The 22,239-nt window shown below is 40.6% G+C and overlaps 1 protein-coding gene across 1 annotated transcript; it reads left to right on the plus strand.

Moving 5' to 3' along the window:
* The first annotated feature begins 13,875 nt into the window (after positions 1 to 13,875).
* On the plus strand, positions 13,876 to 21,350 carry NDUFC2 (NADH:ubiquinone oxidoreductase subunit C2). The gene is made up of 3 exons (XM_059930726.1): positions 13,876 to 14,203; positions 19,170 to 19,313; positions 21,171 to 21,350. The coding sequence occupies exons 1-3, from the start codon at positions 14,035 to 14,037 to the stop codon at positions 21,218 to 21,220; spliced, it is 363 nt and encodes a 120-aa protein (XP_059786709.1). The 5' UTR covers positions 13,876 to 14,034; the 3' UTR covers positions 21,221 to 21,350.
* The last annotated feature ends 889 nt before the right edge of the window (positions 21,351 to 22,239 follow it).

The following is a 22,239-nucleotide window of genomic DNA, read 5'->3' on the forward strand; positions in this document are numbered from 1 at the left end:
TTGAACCTGTGTCCCCTGCATTGGCAGGCAGATTCTCAACCACTGCGCCACCAGGGAAGCCTTCAAGTACTGCAATTTTGATAAGGCTACTCCTTCTCAAACTTTCCTCGTGAAAAGACTTAAGGGTTTTTTGCAGCCCAGTCTTGTCCTCCCCCCACCTTGAGGGTACTTCATACACTTTATCCAAGACCCCCGTTTGCCTAATATCTGCTGCACATTCAAATTCAACCAACATTTATCTAGCTGACACTAGGAACTTTCACACATTTTATTTACCCATTGTCCCCTAAGAAGATCAGAGAGAGACCAAGGTCAATAGAATCCTGGGATGCTAATCCAGCTATCCCATCTCTTAAATTCACTCTATTTTCCCAGACTTCTTTTGAGTCTCATTCAGAGATAAAGATGGGGATTTTTGCCAAAGGGGGAGGGAAGTACGGCCCCTCTAGCCTGTTTTCCTCACCACAGTCCCCCTTGCACGCTATGCTCCTGCTGTCCCAACAACTTAGAATTCCCAGTGTGCCATGCTGTTTCGTACTTCTGCTTCCTTTCATTCTTGCCACTTCCTTTCTTTACTCTCTCTACTGACTTTTCTAGCCTATCATCTGATTGTCTGAACTTCTTCAAGATTCAACTTCACTGCTACCATATCTATAACTATAAATGTAATACAGTGTAATGATTAAGAGTAGGGGCCTTGGGACTTACCTGATGGTTCAGTGGTTAAGACTCTGTGCTCCCAGTGCATGGGACCTGGGTTTGATCCCTGGTCAGGGAACTAGATCCCATATGCCACAACTAAGAGTTTGCCTGCTGCAACTAAGATTCCACATGCTGCAACTAAAGATCCCTCATGCAACAAGGAAGAGCCCATGTGCCGCAACTAAGACCTAATGCAGCCAAATAAATAAATAAAATAAATATTAAAAAAAAAAAAGAGTAGCGGCCCTGCGGGAATTCCCTGACACACACACAAAAAAAGAGTAGGGTCCCTGAAATCACACAGCCTGATTTTAGATCTTGCCTCCATGAATTTTTTTTTATCTGTAGTCAAGTTATTTAACCATCCATTGCCTCAATGTCCTCATTTCTAAAATCACAAAAAATTTAGAACCCTGCTTAGCACATATTACGTGTTCAATAAATATCATTTAAGGGAATTCCCTGGCGGCCCAGTGGTTATGACTGCACTTTCACTGCTGAGGGCCCAGGTTCAATTCCTGGTCGGGGAACTAAGATCCCACAAGCTGCGCAGTGCGGCCAATAAATAAATATCTGATATTTTTACGAGTCCTTTCCCTCTACCTTCTCTCCCCCTCCCCCAGAATTGAGTACCCCACCATGTGCTCCCAGGCCAGGGGTCTACTTGTACTATTAACGGCTGTAATAATTGTTTATCTGTTTTCCTCAGGAGACTTTAACAGTTTGACAGCAGACACCACACTTGTCTTGATAGTCCCAGTTTTTGGCACAGTTGAATGAATGAAGCACACCACACAGGCCATGATTAAAATCTAAATGTTTAGTAGCACCAGCAGTAACACAAGGGACCCAACGTAGTTCCTCATATCTTTGCCAGTTGGTATGCAAACAAACAAAAAAAGATGAATTTGGATGCCTCTCAACAAGGCCAAATTTAATTATGCTTTGTAGGTTGTTAACTGTCAAAGTGATGTGTTGTCAGAACTGGAAGAGCTCATCTGGTGCAGAGGTTTCCAAAATGTTCTGCAGAGCCCTGGAGGTTCTTGAGAGCTGCCTCAGAGGCTCTGGGCCCTGAAGCATCTTCAACCAAAGCAAATATGCTTTGATCTATTACATATTAGGCATCATGTAAGTTTTTGTTTGACTTAAGGATTCAAAGTCTAAATATAGTCTTTAAAGCAATTCAACCCCTTATATTACCAGGAGGGCAATGGCTCCAGAGACTGAGGAAAATCTTGTTGATGCCAACACAGACTTCCTCCCTACAGCCCGGGACTCTCCCAAGCACTATACTTTGTATTCATGTATTTAAACTTTGCAAAAACATAAGTGGTTTTCAACAGTAACTTCCTAGGTTTCAGCAGTTAACTAAATAAATGAAAGTGCCATTTCAAAATGTTTTGAAATCTAGAATTAAGTCAAGAACAAGCAAAGGTTACTATCAAAATTTAAATAAGATATAAAAGAAACCCATTTTTTACCTGCTTTTAATTTATTTTCAATGTACCCAAATTTAACAAGAGGAAGGAAAAGAAAAGTGGGAGGAACTCGGTATTCTTGGTCACCGTATCTTTCCCTGGGTTGAGGGGATAGAGCCAGAACTGGGAGGGAACTACGGAAGATGCACTCTTTCCAGCCCAACACTGTCATAGTTTTCCTTGTTAATGATTTCCACCTAGAAACTATTCTTTGTGTAGGAAGCACTTTAGTGTCAGAGAGAATTGCCCCCTATGTATAGTCCATGCAGCTTGCTTGCAGTTAATGGGAGAAAAAAAATTCTATTAAAATATAACCTTTGAAAAAGATGTTTTACTCTTAAGTAGTTCGATAAAATTACTCTTCCAGTATGATCATGGTAAAAAAAAAAATTCTTTTCACCCATCTTTCACCCCCTTTTTTGTGCTTCAAAGAAATGGGCTACTGGGACTTCCCTGCTGGTCCAGTGGTAAAGAATCCGCCTTCCAGTGCAGGGTACGCAGGTTCGATCCCTGGTCGGGGAACTAAGATCCCACATGCTGTGGGGCAACTAAGCCCCCATGCCACAACTACTGAGCTCGTGCACCTCAACTACCAAGCTCGTGCGCCTCAATGAGAGAGCCAGCATGCCGCAAACTACAGAGCCCACGCACCCTGGCACCGGTGCACCACAACTAGAGGGAACACCCACACACCACAACTAGAGAGAAGCCCGTGTGCCGCAACGAAGAGCCCATGCACTGCAACTAAGACCTGATGCAGCCAAAAAAGAAGAAATGGGCTACTGTGCTAATGGCAACTGAACTTGGAACAATTTTATAAACCTCAAAAACCTGAATCAATATAGCCATTAGTTTCTCACAATAAAGTCCCATATTCAGCATCCCCACTTTATAGAAATGTCAATAAATGTACTAAAAATTTTTTTTTCAGTCTCAGGAGTGTTGACTGCAAGAAAAACACACAACATAGGAGTTGTTTTAGTTTTATTCAGGGACCTTACCAAGGACTCTAGCCTAGGAAATGGCCTCTTAGTAACTCTGAGAGAACAGCTCTGAAGAGGTAGGGGGAGATTCAAGTATATATGGGACTTCTGGGCTAGAGAATACATACAGTCAAGTATACATCTTGGTAAAAGATTACTGCAAGTCACAAAGAACAGATATCTCAGGTTAATGATTTTAGTGCTTTTCTATGTAAAGGAAGATGCAAGAATCTGGGTACATTAAAATTCTTCCGATTGGAACCAAGATGGAGGAGTAGAAGGACATGCTCTCACTCCCTCTTGTGAAAACCCCAGAATCACAACTAGCTGCTGGACAATCATCGACAGGAGAACACTGGAACTCAACAAAAAATATACCCCACATCCAAAGACAAAGGAGAAGCCACAATGAGACAGTAGGAGGGGCGCAATCACAGTAAAATCAAGTCCCATAATTGCTGGGTGGGTGACTCACAGACTGGAGAACACTTATACCACAGAAGTTCACCCACTGGAGTGAAGGTTCTAAGCCCCACGTCAGGCTTTCCAACCTGGGGGTCCAGCAACAGGAGGAGGAATTCCTAGAGAATCAGACTTTGAAGGCTACTGGGATTTGATTGCAGGACTTTGACAGAACTGGGGGAAACAGAGACTCCACTTTTGGAGGGCACACACAAAGTGGTGTGCGCATCGGGAACCAGGGGAAGGGGCAGTGACCCCAGGGGAGACTGAACCAGACCTACCTGCTAGTGTTGGAGGGTCTCCTGGGGAGGCGGGGTGGGAGGTGGCTGTGGCTCACCATGAGGACAAAGACACTGGCAGCAAAAGTTCTGGGAAGTACTCCTTGGTGTGAGCCCTCCCAGAGTCCGCATTTAGCCCCACCAACAAGCCCAGGTAGGCTCCAGGATTGGGTTGCCTCAGGCCAAACAACCAACAGGGAGGAAACCCAGCCCCACCCATCAGCAGTCAAGCAGATTAAAGTTTTACTGAGCTCCGCCCACCAGAGCAACAGTCAGCTCTACCCACCACCAGTCCCTCCCATCAGGAAACTTGCATAAGCCTCTTAGATACCCTCACCCACCAGAGGGCAGACAGCAGACGCAAGAAGAACTACAATCCTGCAGCCTGTGGAACAAAAACCACATTCACAGAAAGACAGAAAGATGAAAAGGCAGAGGGCCATGTACCAGATGAAGGAATAAGATAAAACCCCAGAAAAACAACTAAATGAAGTGGAGATAGGCAACTTACCAGAAAAAGAATTCAGAATAATGATAGTGAAGATGATCCAGGGCCTCGGAAAAAGAATGGAGGCAAAGATCGAGAAGATGGGGCTTCCCTGGTGGCGCAGTGGTTGACAATCTGCCTGCCCATGCAGGGGACACGGGTTCGAGCCCTGGTCTGGGAAGATCCCACGTGCCACAGCTGGGCCCGTGAGCCACAACTACTGAGCCTGCGCATCTGGAGACTGTGCTCCGCAACAAGAGATGCCGCGATAGGGAGAGGCCCGCGCACCGTGATGAAGAGTGGCCCCCGCTTGCCGCAACTAGAGAAAGGCCTCACACAGAAACGAAGACCCAACACAGCCAAAAATATAAATTAATTAATTAATTAATTAATTTAAAAAAAAAGATCGAGAAGATGCAAGAAATATTTAACAAAGACCTAGAAGAATTAAAGAACAAACAAACAGAAATGAACAATAAAATAACTGAAATGAAAACTACACTAGAAGGAATCAATAGCAGAATAACTGAGGCAGAAGAATGGATAAGTGACCTGGAAGACAGAATGGTGGAATTAACTGCTGTGGGACAAAATAAAGAAAAAAGAATGAAAAGAAATGAAGACAGCCTAAGACACCTCTGGGACAACATTAAATGCAACAACATTCGCATTATAGGGGTCCCAGAAGGAGAAGAGAGAGAGAAAGGACCAGAGAAAATATTTGAAGAGATTATAGTCGAAAACTTCCCTAACATCAGAAAGGAAATAGCCACCCAAGTCCAGGAAACGCAGAGAGTCCCATACAGGATAAACCCAAGGAGAAACACGCTGAGATAAATAGTAATCAAATTGGCAAAAATTAAAGACAAAGAAAAATTATCAAAAGCAGCAAGGGAAAAACGACAAATAACATACAAGGGAACTCCCATAAGGTTAACAGCTGATTTCTCAGCAGAAACTCTACAAGCCAGAAGGGAGTGGCATGATATACTTAAAGTGATGAAAGGGAAGAACCTACAAGCAAGATTACTCTACCCGGCAAGGATCTCATTCAGATTCGACAGAGAAATCAAAAGCTTTACAGACAAGCAGAAGCTAAGAGAATTCAGCACCACCAAACCAGCTCTACAACAAATGCTAGAGGAACTTCTCTAAGTGGGAAACACAAGAGAAGAAAAGGACCTACAAAAACAAACCCAAAACAATTAAGAAAATGGTCATAGGAACACACGTATCGATAATTACCCTAAACGTGAATGGATTAAATGCTCCAACCAAAAGACACAGGCTGGCTGAATGGATACAAAAACAAGACCCATATATATGCTGTCTACAAGTGACCCAGTTCAGACCTAGGGACACATTCAGACTGAAAGTGAGGGGATGGAAAAAGATATTCCATGCAAATGGAAATCAAAAGAAAGCTGGAGTAGCAATACTCATATCAGATAAAATAGACTTTAAAATAAAGAATGTTACAAGGGACAAGGGAAGACACTATGTAATTATCAAGGGATCAATCCAAGAAAAAGATGTAACAATTATAAATATATATGCACCCAACATAGGAGGACCTCAATACATAAAGCAACTGCTAATAGCTATAAAAGAGGAAATCGACAGTAGCACAATCATAGTGGGGGACTTTAACACCTCACTTACACCAATGGACAGATCATCCAAAATGAAAATAAATAAGGAAACAGAAGCTTTAAATGACACAATATACCAGATAGATTTAGTTGATATTTATAAGACATTACATCCAAAAACAGCAGATTACACTTTCTTCACAAGTGCACATGGAACATTCTCCAGGATAGATCACATCTTGGGTCACAAATCAAGCCTCAGTAAATTTAAGAAAATTGAAATCATATCAAGCATCTTTTCTGACCACAACACTATGAGATTAGAAATGAATTACAGGGAAAATAACATAAAAAACACAAACACATGGAGGTTAAACAATACGTTACTAAATAACCAAGATATCACTGAAGAAATCAAAGAGGAAATCAAAAAATACCTAGAGACAAATGACAATGAAAACACGACGAACCAAAACCTATGGGATGCAACAAAAGCAGTTCTAAGAGGGAAGTTTATAGCTATACAAGCCTACCTCAAGAAACAAGAAAAATCTCAAAGAAACAATCTAACCTCACATCTAAAGGAACTAGAGAAAGAAGAACAAACAAAACCCAAAGTTAGCAGAAGGAAAGAAATCATAAATATCAGAGCAGAAATAAATGAAATAGAAACAAAGAAAACAATAGCAAAGATCAATAAAACTAAAAGCTGGTTCTTTGAGAAGATAAACAAAATTGATAAACCATTAGCCAGACTCATCAAGAAAAAGAGGGAGAGGACTCAAATCAATAAAATTTGAAATGAAAAAGGAGAAGTTACAACAGACACCGCAGAAATACAAAGCATCCTAAGAGATTACTACAATCAACTGTATGCCAATAAAATGGACAACCTGGAAGAAATGGACAAATTCTTAGAAAGGTATAACCTTCCAAGACTGAACCAGGAAGAAATAGAAAATATGAACAGACCAATCACAAGTAATGAAATTGAAACTGTGATTAAAAATCTTCCAACAAAAGTCCAGGACCAGATGGCTTCACAGGTGAATTCTATCAAACATTTAGAGAAGAGCTAACACCCATCCTTCTCAAACTCTTCCAAAAAATTGTGGAGGAAGGAACACTCCCAAACTCATTTTATGAGGCCACCATCACCCTGATACCAAAACCAGACAAAGATACTAGAAAAAAAGAAAATTACAGACCAATATCACTGATGAATATAGATGCAAAAATCCTCAACAAAATACTAGCAAACAGAATCCAACAACAGATTAAAAGGATCATACACCATGACGAAGTGGGATTTATCCCAGTGATGCAGGGATTCTTCAATATATGCAAATCAATCAATGTGATACACCATATTAACAAATTGAAGAATAAAAACCATATGATCATCTCAATAGATGCAGAAAAAGCTTTTGACAAAATTCAACACCCATTTCTGATAAAAACTCTCCAGAAAGTGGGCATAGAGGGAACCTACCTCAACATAATAAAGGCCATATACGACAAACCCACAGCAAACATCATTCTGAATGGTGAAAAACTGAAAGCATTTCATCAAAGATCAGGAACTAGATAAGGATGTCCACTCTCGCCACTATTATTCAACATAGTTTTGGAAGTCCTAGCCACAGCAATCAGAGAAGAAAAAGAAATAAAAGGAATACAAATTGGAAAAGAAGAAGTAAAACTGTCACTGTTTGCAGATGACATGATACTATACATAGAGAATCCTAAAGATGCCACCAGAAAACTACTAGAGCTAATCAATGAATTTGGTAAAGTTGTAGGATACAAAATTAATGCACAGAAATCTCTTGCATTCCTATACACTAATGATGAAAAATCTGAAAGAGAAATTAAGGAAACACTCCCATTTGCCATTGCAACAAAAAGAATAAAATACCTAGGAATAAACCTACCTAGGGAGACAAAAGAGCTGTATGCAGAAAACTATAAGACACTGATGAAAGAAATTATAGATGATACCAACAGATGGAGAGATATACCATGTTCTTGGATTGGAAGAATCAATATTGTGAAAATGACTATACTACCCAAAGCAATCTACAGATTCAATGCAATCCCTATCAAATTACCAATGGCATTTTTAACAGAACTAGAACAACAAATCTTAAAATTTGTATGGAGAGAGAAAAGACCCCGAATAGCCAAAGCAGTCTTGAGGGAAAAAAACGGAGCTGGAGGAATCATACTCCCTGACTTCAGACTATACTATAAAGCGACAGTAATCAAGACAATATGGTACTGGCACAAAAACAGAAACATAGATCAATGGAACAAGATAGAAAGCCCAGAGATAAACCCACGCACCTACGGTCAACTAATCTATGAGAAAGGAGGCCAGGATATACGATGGAGAAAAGACAATCTCTTCAATAAGTGGTGCTGGGAAAACTGGACAGCTACATGTAAAAGAATGGAATTAGAACACTCCCTAACACCATACACAAAAATAAACTCAAAATGGATTAGAGACCTAAATGTAAGACCGGACACTATAAAAGTCTTAGAGGAAAACATAGGAAGAACACTCTTTGACATAAATCACAGCAAGGTCTTTTTTGATCCACCTCCTAGAGTAATGGAAATAAAAACAAAAATAAACAAATGGGACCTAATGAAACTTCAAAGATTTTGCACAGCAAAGGAAACCATAAACAAGATGAAAAGACAACCCTCAGAATGGGAGAAAATATTTGCAAACGAATCAAAGGATTAATCTCCAAAATATATAACCAGCTCATTCAGCTCAATATTAAAGAAACAAACAACCCAATCCAAAAATGGGCAGAAGACCTAAATAGACATTTCTCCAAAGAAGACATACAGATGGCCAAGAAGCACATGAAAAGCTGCTCAACATCACTAATTATTAGAGAAATGCAAATCAAAACTACAATGAGGTATCACCTCACACCAGTTAGAATGGGCATCATCAGAAAATCCACAAACAACAAATGCTGGAGAGGGTGTGGAGAAAAGGGAACCCTCTTGCACTGTTGGTGGGAATGTAAATTGATACAGCCACTATGGAGAAAAGTATGGAGGTTCCTTAAAGAACTAAAAATAGAATTACCACATGACCCAGCAATCCCACTGCTGGGCATATACCCAGAGAAAACCATAATTCAAAAAAACACATGCACCCCAACGTTCATTGCAGCACTATTTACAATAGCCAGGTCATGGAAGCAACCTAAATGCCCATCGACAGATGAATGGATAAAGAAGAGGTGGTACATATATACAATGGAATATTACTCAACCATAAAAAGGAATGAAATTGGGTCATTTGTTGAGACGTGGATGGATCTAGAGACTGTCATACAGAGTGAAGTTAGTCAGAAAGAGAAAAACAAATATCGTATATTAACGCATGTATGTGGAACCTAGAAAATGGTACAGGTGAACCGGGTTGCAGGACAGAAGTTGAGACACAGATGTAGAGAACAAACGTATGGACACCAAGGGGGGAAAGTGGCGGGGGTTGGGGGTGGGGGTGTGACGAATTGGGTGATTGGGATTGACATGTATACAGTGATGTGTATAAAATTGATGACTAATAAGAGCCTGCTGTATAGAAATATATATATATATATATATATATATATATATATATATATATATATATATAATTCAAGTCATCCAAAAAAATAATAATTCTTCGTAAGATATACATCTAACTATAAGGGAACGGGTTGTCCAAAGCCCAGAGCATCCTGTTGTCTTAATTTCCTCTGCCTGAAGCAGAGAGTGTACTGTCCATCAGTGACTGCAGCAGATTAGTCCTTGCAGAACTGGTCAATGAGCAACACTCCCTGTTCTTCTTTGTTTAAAGGAGTCAGAAATAAAAACAGTATAGTATATACAGAAACAACTGTGAAAAGGACAGGACCCATAATATACCTATGTACAACATCATGGAATCCTAGAATCCTAGAGACTCTCAGAAGAGCATTCAAGGAGCATTTAATTTTTACAGTTTTCCTGAATGAATAGGTAGCTGATTAGGCAGTGTCGAGGTGTTCACCATCTCATAAAGCAGCCTCTCCCACATGTGCAGCTGTTTCTTAGGGCATTTAATGCTGAATTAATATTTTTCTTCCTCTTACTTTTACCAGTTGGTCTCTGGAACTATACATAATGAGGTTCTATTCCCATTTGTGACAGCCCTTCAAGTGATACACAAAGGGGAAGTCCCACATTGTGGTCCTTTCTGCTGAGAGCCTACTATATGTCAGGTACTATGCCAGGCATTATCTCTTTTAATCCTTCCTAAAACTTTGAGAAACAAATTCACTATTGCTTAAAAAAAAAATTCACTGAATTTCTATTGAGTGTCATGCACTGTGCTAGGTGATGGAGATCAAAGGTGAACAAGAAAGACATATTCCTGCACTCAAGAATTTATTTTCTAGTGGCTAGAGATTTGTAAGAGCCAGGAAGATGGCTCCTAGAAGAAAACATAGGTGGAAAGCTTTAGGACATTAGATTTGATAGTGATTTTCTTGGATATGACACCAAAAGCATAGGCAACAAAAGCAAAAATAGACAATTGGGACTACACCACAAAGGAAACAATCAACAAAATGAAAAGGCAACCTATGGAATGAAAGAAAATATTTGCAAATCATATATTTGATAAGGGATTAATATCTGGAATATATAAGGAACTTCTACAACAAAAAGAACCAAATAACCCAATTTAAAAATGGGCAAAGGACTTGAATAGACAATTCTCCAAAGACACACAAATGACCTATAAGCATATGAAAAGTTGCTAAACATCACTAATCACAAGATGAATGCAAATCAAGACCACACTCACATTTGTAGAATGACCACTATCAAAAGAACGGAAAATAAGAAGTGTTGGCAAGGATGTGGAGAAAGTAGACCCTGTAAGCACTCTGGAAATGTAAAATGGTGCAGCTGTTATGGAAAACAGTATAGAGGTTCCCCAAAAAATCAAAAATATAATTACCATATGAACCATCAATCCCACTTCTGGGTATATATCCAAAAGAATTAAAAGCAGGATCTTGAAGAGATATTTGCACACCTGTGTTCATTGTAGCATTATTTCACAATAGCTAAGAGGTGGAAGCAACCCAAGTGAACATCAACAGATGGATGATAGATAAAATGTAGTGTATACATTTTGCAATGGAATATTATGCAACCTTAAAAAGGAAGGAAATCCTAGGAATTCCCTGGTGGTCCATTGGTTAGGACTCCACGCTTTCACTGCTGGGGCTCAGGTTCAATCCCTGGTTGGGGAACTAAGATCCTGCAACCCATGTGGTGCAGGCAGAAAAAAAAATAAAAGGGAAATCCTGTCACATGCAACAACATGGATAAACTTCAAGGACATTATGCTAAGTGAAATAAGCCAGTCACAAAAGAACAGATTGCATAATTCCACTCATACGAATCTGAAGTAGTCAAAATCATAAAAACAGAAAGTAGAAGGGTTGTTACCAAGGGCTGGGGGTAGGAGGGAAAGGGAATTAGTGTTCAATGGGTAGAGAATTTCAGTTTTGCAAGATGAAAAATTTCTAGAGATCTGTTGTACAACAATATGAGTATACAATACTTAACACTACTGAACTATACACTTAAAAATGATTAAGATAATAAATTTGGTGTTATGTTTTTTACCATAATTTAGAAAGTTAAAATTTTAATTTATCAAAAAAAATTATTATTGCATAAAGTATATCATAAATCTAAAGGTATGTAAAATGCATATGTAAGATTAGAAATATAAAATGTATATCCATGTACCCTCCACACAGCCTAAAAATAGAATATTATTAATACCTTAGAGGTCTTCTCTGAGGCCCTCCTTCCCCAGAGGTAACTATCCTGAATATTTGTGTTAATCCTTCTCGTACTTTTCTGTATAATTTTACCACTAATATGAGATATCTCTAAATAACATATATTTGCCTAATATTGAACTTTATATATGGAATCATTTATCCTCTTGTAACTTATCTCTTTTTCTCTGATCTCTTATTCTTTTTTTAACATGAACCTCTTTTTTGAGATTCATCATACTGGATATTCCTTTGAATGAAAACACCACAATTTATCTTCTATTCTGTTCTTAATGGACATTTAAGATGTTACTGGTTTGGGGCTCTTACAAATGGGTATTACTGCTGTGAATCTTCTTGTACGTCTCTTAGTCCTGGTACACATGTCCAAAAGCTTCTCTTGACCCTAGATTCTGGAGTACAGATTTAAGTAAATGAAAAAGAAATTGAACACAACCTAAGCATCTCTCAAAAGGGTAATGGATGAATAAAATGTGACATTTATATAATGGAATATCATACAGTAATCAAAAGGAATGAACCTGATCTTTCTGTATCATCATGGATGGATCTCAAAAACGTTATATGGAATGATGAAAGTGAGAGAAAACAGGAACAATGAATCATACTATTTAGGTAAAAAAAAACTTTAAGCACACAAAACATAATACTAAATATATGTAAAAATATAAAAAGTGGTCTGGAAGTGTGCACAGTAAACTCGTGATCGTGTTTGCCTCTGAGGAAGATGGGAAAGGGGTCTTTATAGTGTTTTATTTCCTTTTAAAATAAATGACAAAATATTAACAATTGTTAACTCTGGGTGACAGAATAAGCATATTTGTTATACTGTTCTTTGTATTTTTTTTTTTTTTTTGTATGTTTTAAGTTCCTTAAGAGAGAGAGAGACTGGACCCAGAAGAACGTGAGGAGAATGTGTAAGCATCATTGAAATATTTGTGTTTGCCTAACAGTTCATCTAGTATTCAAAATTAACATAATCCTAAGGTAGGTTTTTGATGGTTTTCATTCTTCTGCTATAATTTTAAAAGGAACACTGTGGTTAAAAAAAAAAAAAAGACTGTGAATATGTCATACTAGTATTTACATAAGACAGATTCTCAGACATGTAATTACTGGGTCAAAGAGTGTGAACCTCTGAAACATTTGCTGCCTTCCAGGAAACTGTTCCAGTATACGTTCCTTTGGAAAATCCTCACTTGAAATGTTACGGATCTGGGAGTGCTTTTTGTAGGCATAAAAGCCTCATCCTTTATTAACTAAAACTTAATTCTTCCACTTTGTAGATCAATACCTGATGCATATAGCTTCGCATTAACCTCTAGTTTAATCAGCATTCCTCTAGATAAAATGTTGAAGACATTTTAGCTCCTTATCAGGAAGGGCTGTCTAAAGAGAGAGCTGTTCGAAGATCGGAGTTCCTCAGTCCTGGAGGCAGGTGAGCAGAGACTGGACAATTACTTGGCAGAATGTTATAGATTCCTTCTTTTTTTTCATTCCTCAAATCTTTAGGAAACACGTCGTCCCTCAGCGACGTGCAAGGGTCTGAAGATCCAGGCTGAATTTCTAGAGTTTAGCTAAATGATCCAGTCCTGGGATTCTCCGAATTCTTTATGACTGGCTGGACCTTAATTTTAGGCTTTGTGGAGGGTGTGCCTGTGCGAACGAACGACAGGAAACGCAGGAAATGCAAACTAGATTTTATTTTATTTCAATTAATTACGTTTCTTAAAACTATCCATCAAGCCCACTTCTGGGTTTTGGATACAAAGATAATTTCTTGCTGAAAGAACATTCTGGGGCGGGAAAAGGAGAGGCAATTGTGGGTGGGGGAGGTTGGGCGAAAAAAATCAATGTCTCCTAGTCTTCTAGCAGGATGGCTCGTTTCCCATACCCCTCGACCCCCGCTACCAAGCCCCGACACCCACTCCGTGGAGTTAGCGCCGGCCGGCTAGTGAGCAAGGCCGGACACTTAGTAGCCCGGAACCTCGCGTGCGCGTTTCCGGCAGCAGCGTGCAAGGGGAAGTGTTTGGGCGCCGCACCGCCTCGCGCTATGCCCTTCAGCCCCGCGCTCGGAGGTGAAAGCTCGTGGCTTGGGCCCCGGCCGTGGTCTTGGTGATTTTCTTTGTAGTTGGAGGTCAGAGGCCAGGCCTCAAGTGGGAACGGCCTCACCATGATGAACGGCCGGCCGGGCCGAGTGCCCTTACAGTTCCTGCCGAATGAGGCCCGGAGCCTGCCGCCGCCCAAGCTAACCGACCCGCGGCTCGTCTACGTCGGCTTCTTGGGTTACTGCTCCGGCCTGATTGATAACGCGATCCGGCGGCGGCCGATGGTGTCGGCCGGTGAGGGCTGCGCGGGCGGGATGGGCTGGGAGGAGAGGGGGCTGTAGGGCTGAGGGCCGGCTCTGCCTTAGGCTGCCTGAGGTGCCTCCGCTTTTCCGGGCCTTTTCGCGTTAACAGGCCCCGCCTCGCCTCCCTCAGGTGTCCGCGCCCCGTGAGCTTCTCAGAATCGGGCCGGCCAGAGTGTCATTTCAGGAAACTGAGATGCAGTGCAACCCACGACCTCGCAGTGAGTCTGTGAAGGACCCCGGACTGAACTGCCTGCTCCCCTCTCAGTTCGCGCTGTGGGGTGTGCAAAAATGAGCGATCAATCGATGCAATGCACTACTAACACTAAGTGCATTATAGCATTTAGTCTTCAGACACCTTGGGTGGTGAGGTGGGGGAGAGGTATTATCCATAATGGGGAAACAGAGCCTTAGATTAAAGCAGCTTGCCCAAGGTCGTAAGTAGCACAGTCTGTTTTTAAACTTCAGAGTCTATGTTCAGAACCAGCACTTCTCAGATTTAATGTGCATACTAATAACTTGGGGATCTTGTTAAAATGCAGATGCTGGTTCATTAGATCTGGAGAGAGGCCTGATGGTCCCAATCTCCCAGACGCTGCTGGTCTGGGGACTTCACATTGAGTAGGAGGCTCTAAACCACTGGGCTGTATTTCCTAGTAGGTCAGTGTTCACCTGTCTGAGACCAACAGTGATAGTAAGTGACACAGCTGTGCTAAAGTCTATGGATTTCCAGAGGGAAGAGAGGGAAGCTTTGTAAAAGGTGTCTTTCAATTTAGCTTTGATATGTTAGACAGATACTTGGAGAGAGCCTTCCAGGCCCATGGGAGGCTAGTGGGAGTGAATGGGGGCAAGAGCACCTGAATGGGGGGCAATTGATGATGAGTGAGTGCAGAGTAGGGCGGTAAGGCAACAAAGATTTAGGTGGATGGTAGCAATTTATTCTCTAGGCAGATGGGAACCTTACATGCTTTTGAAAGCTATCAAAGCTTTCAGAGGAAGTTCAGTGATTGGACCTGTGTTTTAAAAGGTCAACTTTGTTAGAAACTGATTGGAGCCAAGGAGCCCAGCTAGGACGAAGGCTAATACAGTGGTTCAGGCAAGCAGGAATCACCTCACTTGTGCCTCTTTTGCCTTCTTCCAGCTGTATCTATGCCTGGAGGTCGACTCCCAACCCACCAAATTTCAGCATTTCTAGTGCTCAAATAGACTTGAGATCCTATCTGCTTTGGACATGACCCCACTCCACAGAAAGGAGTGATCTTTGTCCATTTCTGCCACTAGGAACTATGGAGTGTTCTCCCTTCTTATCACCACTCCACACTTGCCCACGCCTGTCACTTGGTGTAATGGAAAGAGCTCCATTTTGGAATTAAATGGCCTTGCTCCGCTGCTTCCCAGCCATGTCACCTTGCGCAAGTTACTTGGTCAGAGCTCAAGTTTCCTCATCTATAAAGTGAGAATAATTCATCTTTGCATATTTTTTTGTGAGAATTAAGTGAGATTCTATAGGCAAATGCCTGGCACACGGAAGGTGCCTAACAGGTTTCCCTTTCCTTAGCTCTTGTTATGCAAACAGTTTACCATATATTTGTTCAACCTTAACTGAGCTCTTTCCCTGTGCCAGGCAGTGTTGTTACACATTGGCTGTATAGGGGGAGGAATACTGACCTGCCCTTGAGGAACTCCTAATTGTGTCAGGGAGACAAACAGATCTGGGTCTAGGTGTGACAGACAGGTATTTTGATAGAGGTGGGTGAGCAGAGAGTGCTTTGGGAGCATAAAGGAGGTTCAGATCAGAGGGATCCTGTTCCAGAGGAAGAAACGGTTGGCTGAGATTTGAAGTATGTATCACTTAATCTCACCTCATGGTTGTCAAAGAATGTTTTGTGCCTTTTCTGGGAGACAGAAGAGCATAGTAGTTAAGAGCACAAGCTTTTGCATTTGACACCACCTCCTCCCTACTAGCCATTTGATTCTGAAGAAGTTACTTATCTCTTTGAGCTTTAGTTTCCTCATCTATGAAATAGGGATGGTGTCTACCTCTTTGTGTGGCTGTGAGAACTAGGTGAGATAATGGATGTAAAGCACTTAGCCCAGGCCTAGGGGTCAGAGTTCCTGAGTTCCCTGGGTTTCCCCTTAGTTGCTTTGGAAAATTCAGGTTTTGAGGACTTTATTGAAATAGTTTTCCTCAGCAGCATTTATTGAATGCATACTGTGTTTATCTAGTTCAATGTCTGGCATATAGTAATGTTCAATGAGTATTTATTGAATGAATGTGTAGATTACAAGGAAATATAAAACATTGTCCCAACCATCCAAAGATTTACAAACCAGATGGGCATATCTATTAAAAAGATGAATTGTGGTACAACTTTATGCACATAGGAGGAGTGGGGAAGGAGAAATATATGGTGGATTTTCCAACTGTGGCCATGGAGAGTACCTGGCATTCTGTAGGTAGTTGGAATATTCTATCAATGAAATCAAGTTGTGCAGATCTTTTTCAAGTAGCAGAAAATATTAAATACAATTTTTTCTTAAGCTTTTCTCCCATCACCTGTTTTTAAACCCTTGTTTCTGGTTACCACTTACCTGCCCTAAATTTAGAGTTAGTTGGTATCTAAGTGTAATCCACAAAATTAAATGTTTATTGATTTCTAGTTTAATATATCAGTAGTTTATGGCATTCTGCAAAGAGCACCATGGCTTTCAAGTTTAGGTTCACTGAGTAAAGGAAAGAAGGGGAAGATAATTGTGGGAGGGTTGTGTATGTGGTGAAAGGGAGACCACTGCTGAAAGAGAAGAGGCTAGGGAAATGAGGACTTGGGAAGAGGCCAAGCCATGCCTTTAGGGCTAGGACACTGATATCATCTAAACCTTCTGTGAAGGATATGAGTAAGCACAGAGAGTCTGAGTCTTTGTATCTGTGTAGTCCAGTGGCACACGGGAGAACCCAGCACATTTTGGTTTGCTGTATTACAGGTGGCCCATTAGGGGAAGCAGTGGCTGTTCGGGGTAAGGGAGAATGCAGAAGAGTCTGGGCCTTGTCCAGTCCCAGGTCATAGTGATACTTTGTATTTTTATTGTTTTACAATTTTTCCAAAACACTATAATAACTACTGTGAAAAAGATAGGTTAGGTATTATCTTTTAGAGGTAGTAAATTGATTTTCCCAAGGCCATTCATCCATTTATTATATATTTATTAAGTGCTGTCTGTGTGCTGGTATACAAAGATGAATCAAACATTGACTTTGCCTGGTAGTAGAGAGAGAAATAATTACTATAGTAATTTACATATTAATAGATATGAGTTCATCCTTTTAACTCCGGGAAAGTTATAGGAAGGCTTCTTAGCAGAAGTGATGTCTGAGTTGAATCTTGAAGGATCAGGAAGTTGCTGGACAGAGAAGTAATCAGTGCACGGTATATAGAAGCATGAAGGAGCCTAGTTCATGTGAGGAATTAAAAGTAGTTGAGTATTGCTGGGCACAATGTGCATATCAGGGAGGGTCAGAAGATGAAGGTGGAAGAGGCAGCTCATGAAAGGCCTGGGAGATCGTATGCACGAGTTTAGGGTCCTGTTGACCATAATTGAAGAAGGGACTGACAGACTAGTTTGTGTTTTTGTAGAAATTCCTCTAATGACAGGGTAAAAGCTGGGATCAGTGTGGAGTAGAAAATGAGGTGAAAGGGAGACCAGTTAGTGTAAATAAGCATAAGTTCCCTGAAGTGAGGAAAGGAAATATTTATAAGGTAGAATTGACAGTGACTGGATGTAGGGGAAGAGGGTAGAAAAAAAAGATAATTACTGTGTTTATTACCCAGGACATGGATTCCTGGGTAAATGGTCTTATTCTCTGAATTAAGAAAAAGAGGTATGAATAGGAAGGAACTGAGTTTGTTTGGGGGTATTCAGGTAAACGTATCTGTCAAATATTCGGATATATTTGCTGTTCAGCATGGGTGCCTGAGTTGGATGTTACTTATAGATGATAATAGATAAAACTATAGGAATAAAAAGTTCTCCAAAGGAACATGTACGGGATAAGAAGAGGGCTGGGAATAGAATTCTGAGGCATAGCTAGAAAACCTGCCCTTAGCCTTTTGCAAAAAAATATTTTTGTATATAAAGTATATACCTTTGCATCTCCCCTTCACATTATAAATTTTGGCTTTCCTAGATCATGTGATTTGATCCTCTCCAGTCTTATTATAATAGGATGATTTTTTTGGTAGGATGATTTTATTTATTTATTATTTATTTTTATTTTTTCTGCTCTGTGTGGCATGTGGGATCTTAGTTCCCCAACCAGGGATCGAACCCATACCCCCTGCAGTGGAAGCGCAGAGTCTTAACCACTGGACCGCCAGGGAAATCCCAGTAGGATGATTTTTTAAAGATAGTTTTTGAATAAGAAATACATGCAAAATTACAAAATTTAGAAGGTACAAAAGAGAATTGAGATATGTTTGTCGTACAGTGTACTGTTTTAGTAACCACTAGATATGCAAAAATAAATCGGTATATGGAGACAAACCAAATTGCTTTTAGACCATCTGTAGAGGACTTTACCTCTACTCGTCATCTCCTGAACATGTCCTGGAATACAAGCTAGTGTAGGTCTAAAGTTAACTTATTGAAAAAGGAAAACTTTTTTTTCTGTTTCAGTCTGCCATTCAAGTTTTTGTACTTACCCACCTTTTTCCTTGAAGAAACTTATAAAACCTGAATTTAAAAAATCTTGGGTTCTGTTGATAGTTATATTTGTAGACTTAATGTTGCTTTTCATAGTTGCCAGATATCCTTAGGAAGATGTCCCAAAGAATACCCATATACAAAAGCCTTTTTTTTTTAAAGAATGTCGAAAGAAATAAATTATATATCTGAAACATTAAAAATGTGATTTTTAATCAATGACTGATTTTTGCTTTCTTTGGGATTTGTTGTTTCAATTTCAGGTTTGCATCGCCAGCTTCTATATGTTACTTCCTTTATTTTTGCCGGATATTATCTTTTAAAACGTCAAGACTGTATGTATGCTCTGAGGGACCACGATATGTTTGCATATGTAAAGTCACATCCAGAGGATTTTCCTGGAAAAGGTATTTCAAGTTAATTGCAGAAAACTTCTTTCTTACTCTGTATCATTTTCCCTGGTTAATCTTATTCATGCCTATGGCTTCAGTGCCTTCTGTATTTTGTTGACTTCCACATCTTTGTCTGTAGACCAGAATTCTCTTGAATTCATATATCCAGTTTCTGGCTGAGTACCTCTGTGTCCCTCAGACAGCAGACAGAACTCATGTCTCCTCTGCTTGCCCAGACCTCCTGTTCTTCTGTGTCCTACTTCAGTGAATGGCACTACTGTCCACCTAGGCTCTCCAGCCAGAAGCCTGGGAATCATCTTCAAGTCTGTGTCTTTGACTTCCCATTAGTCATCAAGTCTTACCGTTCTAATCCCTAAATAATTCTCAACCCTGCACTCTCCTCTCTACCCTTGTCACTACCCTGGTTCAGGCCCTGGTAACCTCTTGTGTGGACGCTTGCACTTGCCTCTAGCTTGCCTCTGCCTTTAGTCTTACCGAAAATCACATCTCTGTGGATAAATATGGATGTGCTTAAAATAGCTATCCATTGCCTTTTGGATAAAATCAAGACTCCCTAGGATGGCTTGTTTTCCCAGGCTGAGCTAATTGCCTGGTAGAAACACTTAACTCATACCTCTTATCCACCCCTTAACACACACAGGCTGTGTTGTGTCCCTCACTGGACTGTAGCTTCATCTTTGTTTCTCCAGCCTCCAGCACAGAGCCTACACGTAGTAGGCACTTAAATAAATAATGGCTGGCCTGAACTACATAGGGCCCTGCCTCATCTCCTGCCTCATGAAATGCTGTTCTGAACCTGCCCTATATCACTTTGTACATGCTATACCTCCTTAGTCCTCCTCTTGCCCCATTTCCACTCTATGCACCTAACAAAATTCCTGCTCAAGATTCATCATCTCAATGAAGCCTTCATCCAGCTATAGACAGGAATTTCCTTAGCACACTCTACTTATCTTTGTGCAGCTGTGAATATAACTGTAATACTGCTGTTTTCTTGTTCACATTTTATACAGATACACAATATAGATGTGTGTGTACATGAGTGAATGAGTGTAGGAAATATTTGAAATTTTGAAAATTTTGTAAATATATTTTTAGATTTTCCTATTTATGTAAAAGTGTAGTATTAAGCATTTAAATTTCATCAGACTGAATGATGATGTGTAGGGTCCTATTTAGCTCTGAAATTGTATTACTCTAACATTTCCCTAGCCTTCAGTCACATATGTGATATTTATGGTGGATCAGAAAGGCAGCTTTTTTTTGCCAATGAAGAGCTCAAAGACTAGTACAAAGCCCTGAATAGTAGATGTATCAGGGATGGGAAATACTCAGGACTGCTGGATGCTAGTGCTGAAAGGAATCTTGGGAATATTGATTTCTAAGAGGGAGACCCAGTGGCAGTTAGTCCTCAGTCCCAGACCTCTGGCTCTTTGCCTCCGCGTTTCCACTAGCTCCCTCTGGCAGTGAGTGTAGCCTCACGGGCTCATTCTCTCTGAGCAGCAGATTACTGGCAGGTGTGCCCAGTGCCTCCTGCATGGACAGTGCAGGCATGGAGAGCTTGACTGCCTCGGCTCCTGGCCCCTCCCTATTCATTCCTTCTTTTACCCCTTCAGCTAGGATTCCCCTGGCAGCACTTTGCCCCTCCAGATAACCATCTGGATGTCACCACAGATTCTTCCAAAGTTATTCTTCATTCAGTGGAACAAAATGCCTCAGTGATTGCCAAGCCATGGTTGAGGACTAGAAAATAAGTCAGTTCTTAAAAGAATATTAAGTGTTAATTTTTCTTTACGAAATATGATTTTTTAAACACACTTTAAAAATCTTTTGTGATCTTTCTTTTTATAGATAAGAAAACTTATGGTGAAATTCTTGAAGAATTCCATCCAGTGCGTTGAAGTCTCCAAAATGCTTGCTCTGGTTTCACTGATACCGGTTTTTTCTGAATTTTGTGGAACTGTTTCTATGACATCTGAAGTGTATGGTAATCTATACATTAACACCTTGTGATTAAAATGGTAATCATAAGCACTGACTCCTTTTTGTCATAAGAAAAATAGTTCATCGGAGAATGGTCAGTTTCCATTTACCTAGTTTTTTTTTTTTTTTTTTAAATCTTCATCCTTCCTGTTTTTAAATTTATTTATTTATTTATGGCTGTGTTGGGTCTTCGTTTCTGTGCGAGGGCTTTCTCTAGTTGCGGCAAGTGGGGGCCACTGTTCATCGCGGTGCGCGGGCCTCTCACTATCGCGGCCGCTCTTGTTGCGGAGCACAGGCTCCAGACGCGCAGGCTCAGTATCTGTGGCTTACGGGCCCAGTTGCTCCGTGGCATGTGGGATCTTCCCAGACCAGGGCTCGAACCCGTGTCCCCTGCATTGTCAGGCAGATTCTCAACCACTGTGCCACCAGGGAAGCCCTCCATTTACCTAGTTTTAAGAAGACATCTGGCAGATTTAAAAATGGGGTTTAGTTCTGGTTCAGAGTTGGCAAACTATAGCCTGTGGGCCAAATCTGGCTCACTGCCAATACAATTTTATTGGACACAGCCAAGCTCATTTGTTTACCTGTTTATGGCTGCTTCCATGCTACTGCAGCAGAGTTGAATGGTGGTGACAGAGACCTTATGGTCTGCAAAGCCTAAAATATTTAATATATGGCCCTTTACAGAAGAGTTTTGCCTGCTCCAGTTCTAATGCAAAGTGAATCCAAGCAAGCCAGATTATGGTAGGTTTTGTGAGTCGTGCAGAATAATTTTGACTTGATTCTGTAGGTAGTGGAAAGTCACTAAAGGATTTTAAATAGGAATAACATGATCATGTTTGTATTACTGAGCTCTCTGCAACAACGTAGAGGGTGGTTGAGAAGGAGGAAACTCAAGACCAGGAGAACAGCTGATACGGCAAAGGGGTCTCAGCTC

Source organism: Balaenoptera ricei, chromosome 8, assembly GCF_028023285.1.
Source record: "Balaenoptera ricei isolate mBalRic1 chromosome 8, mBalRic1.hap2, whole genome shotgun sequence".
In the NCBI taxonomy this organism is placed as follows: Eukaryota; Metazoa; Chordata; class Mammalia; order Artiodactyla; family Balaenopteridae; genus Balaenoptera; species Balaenoptera ricei.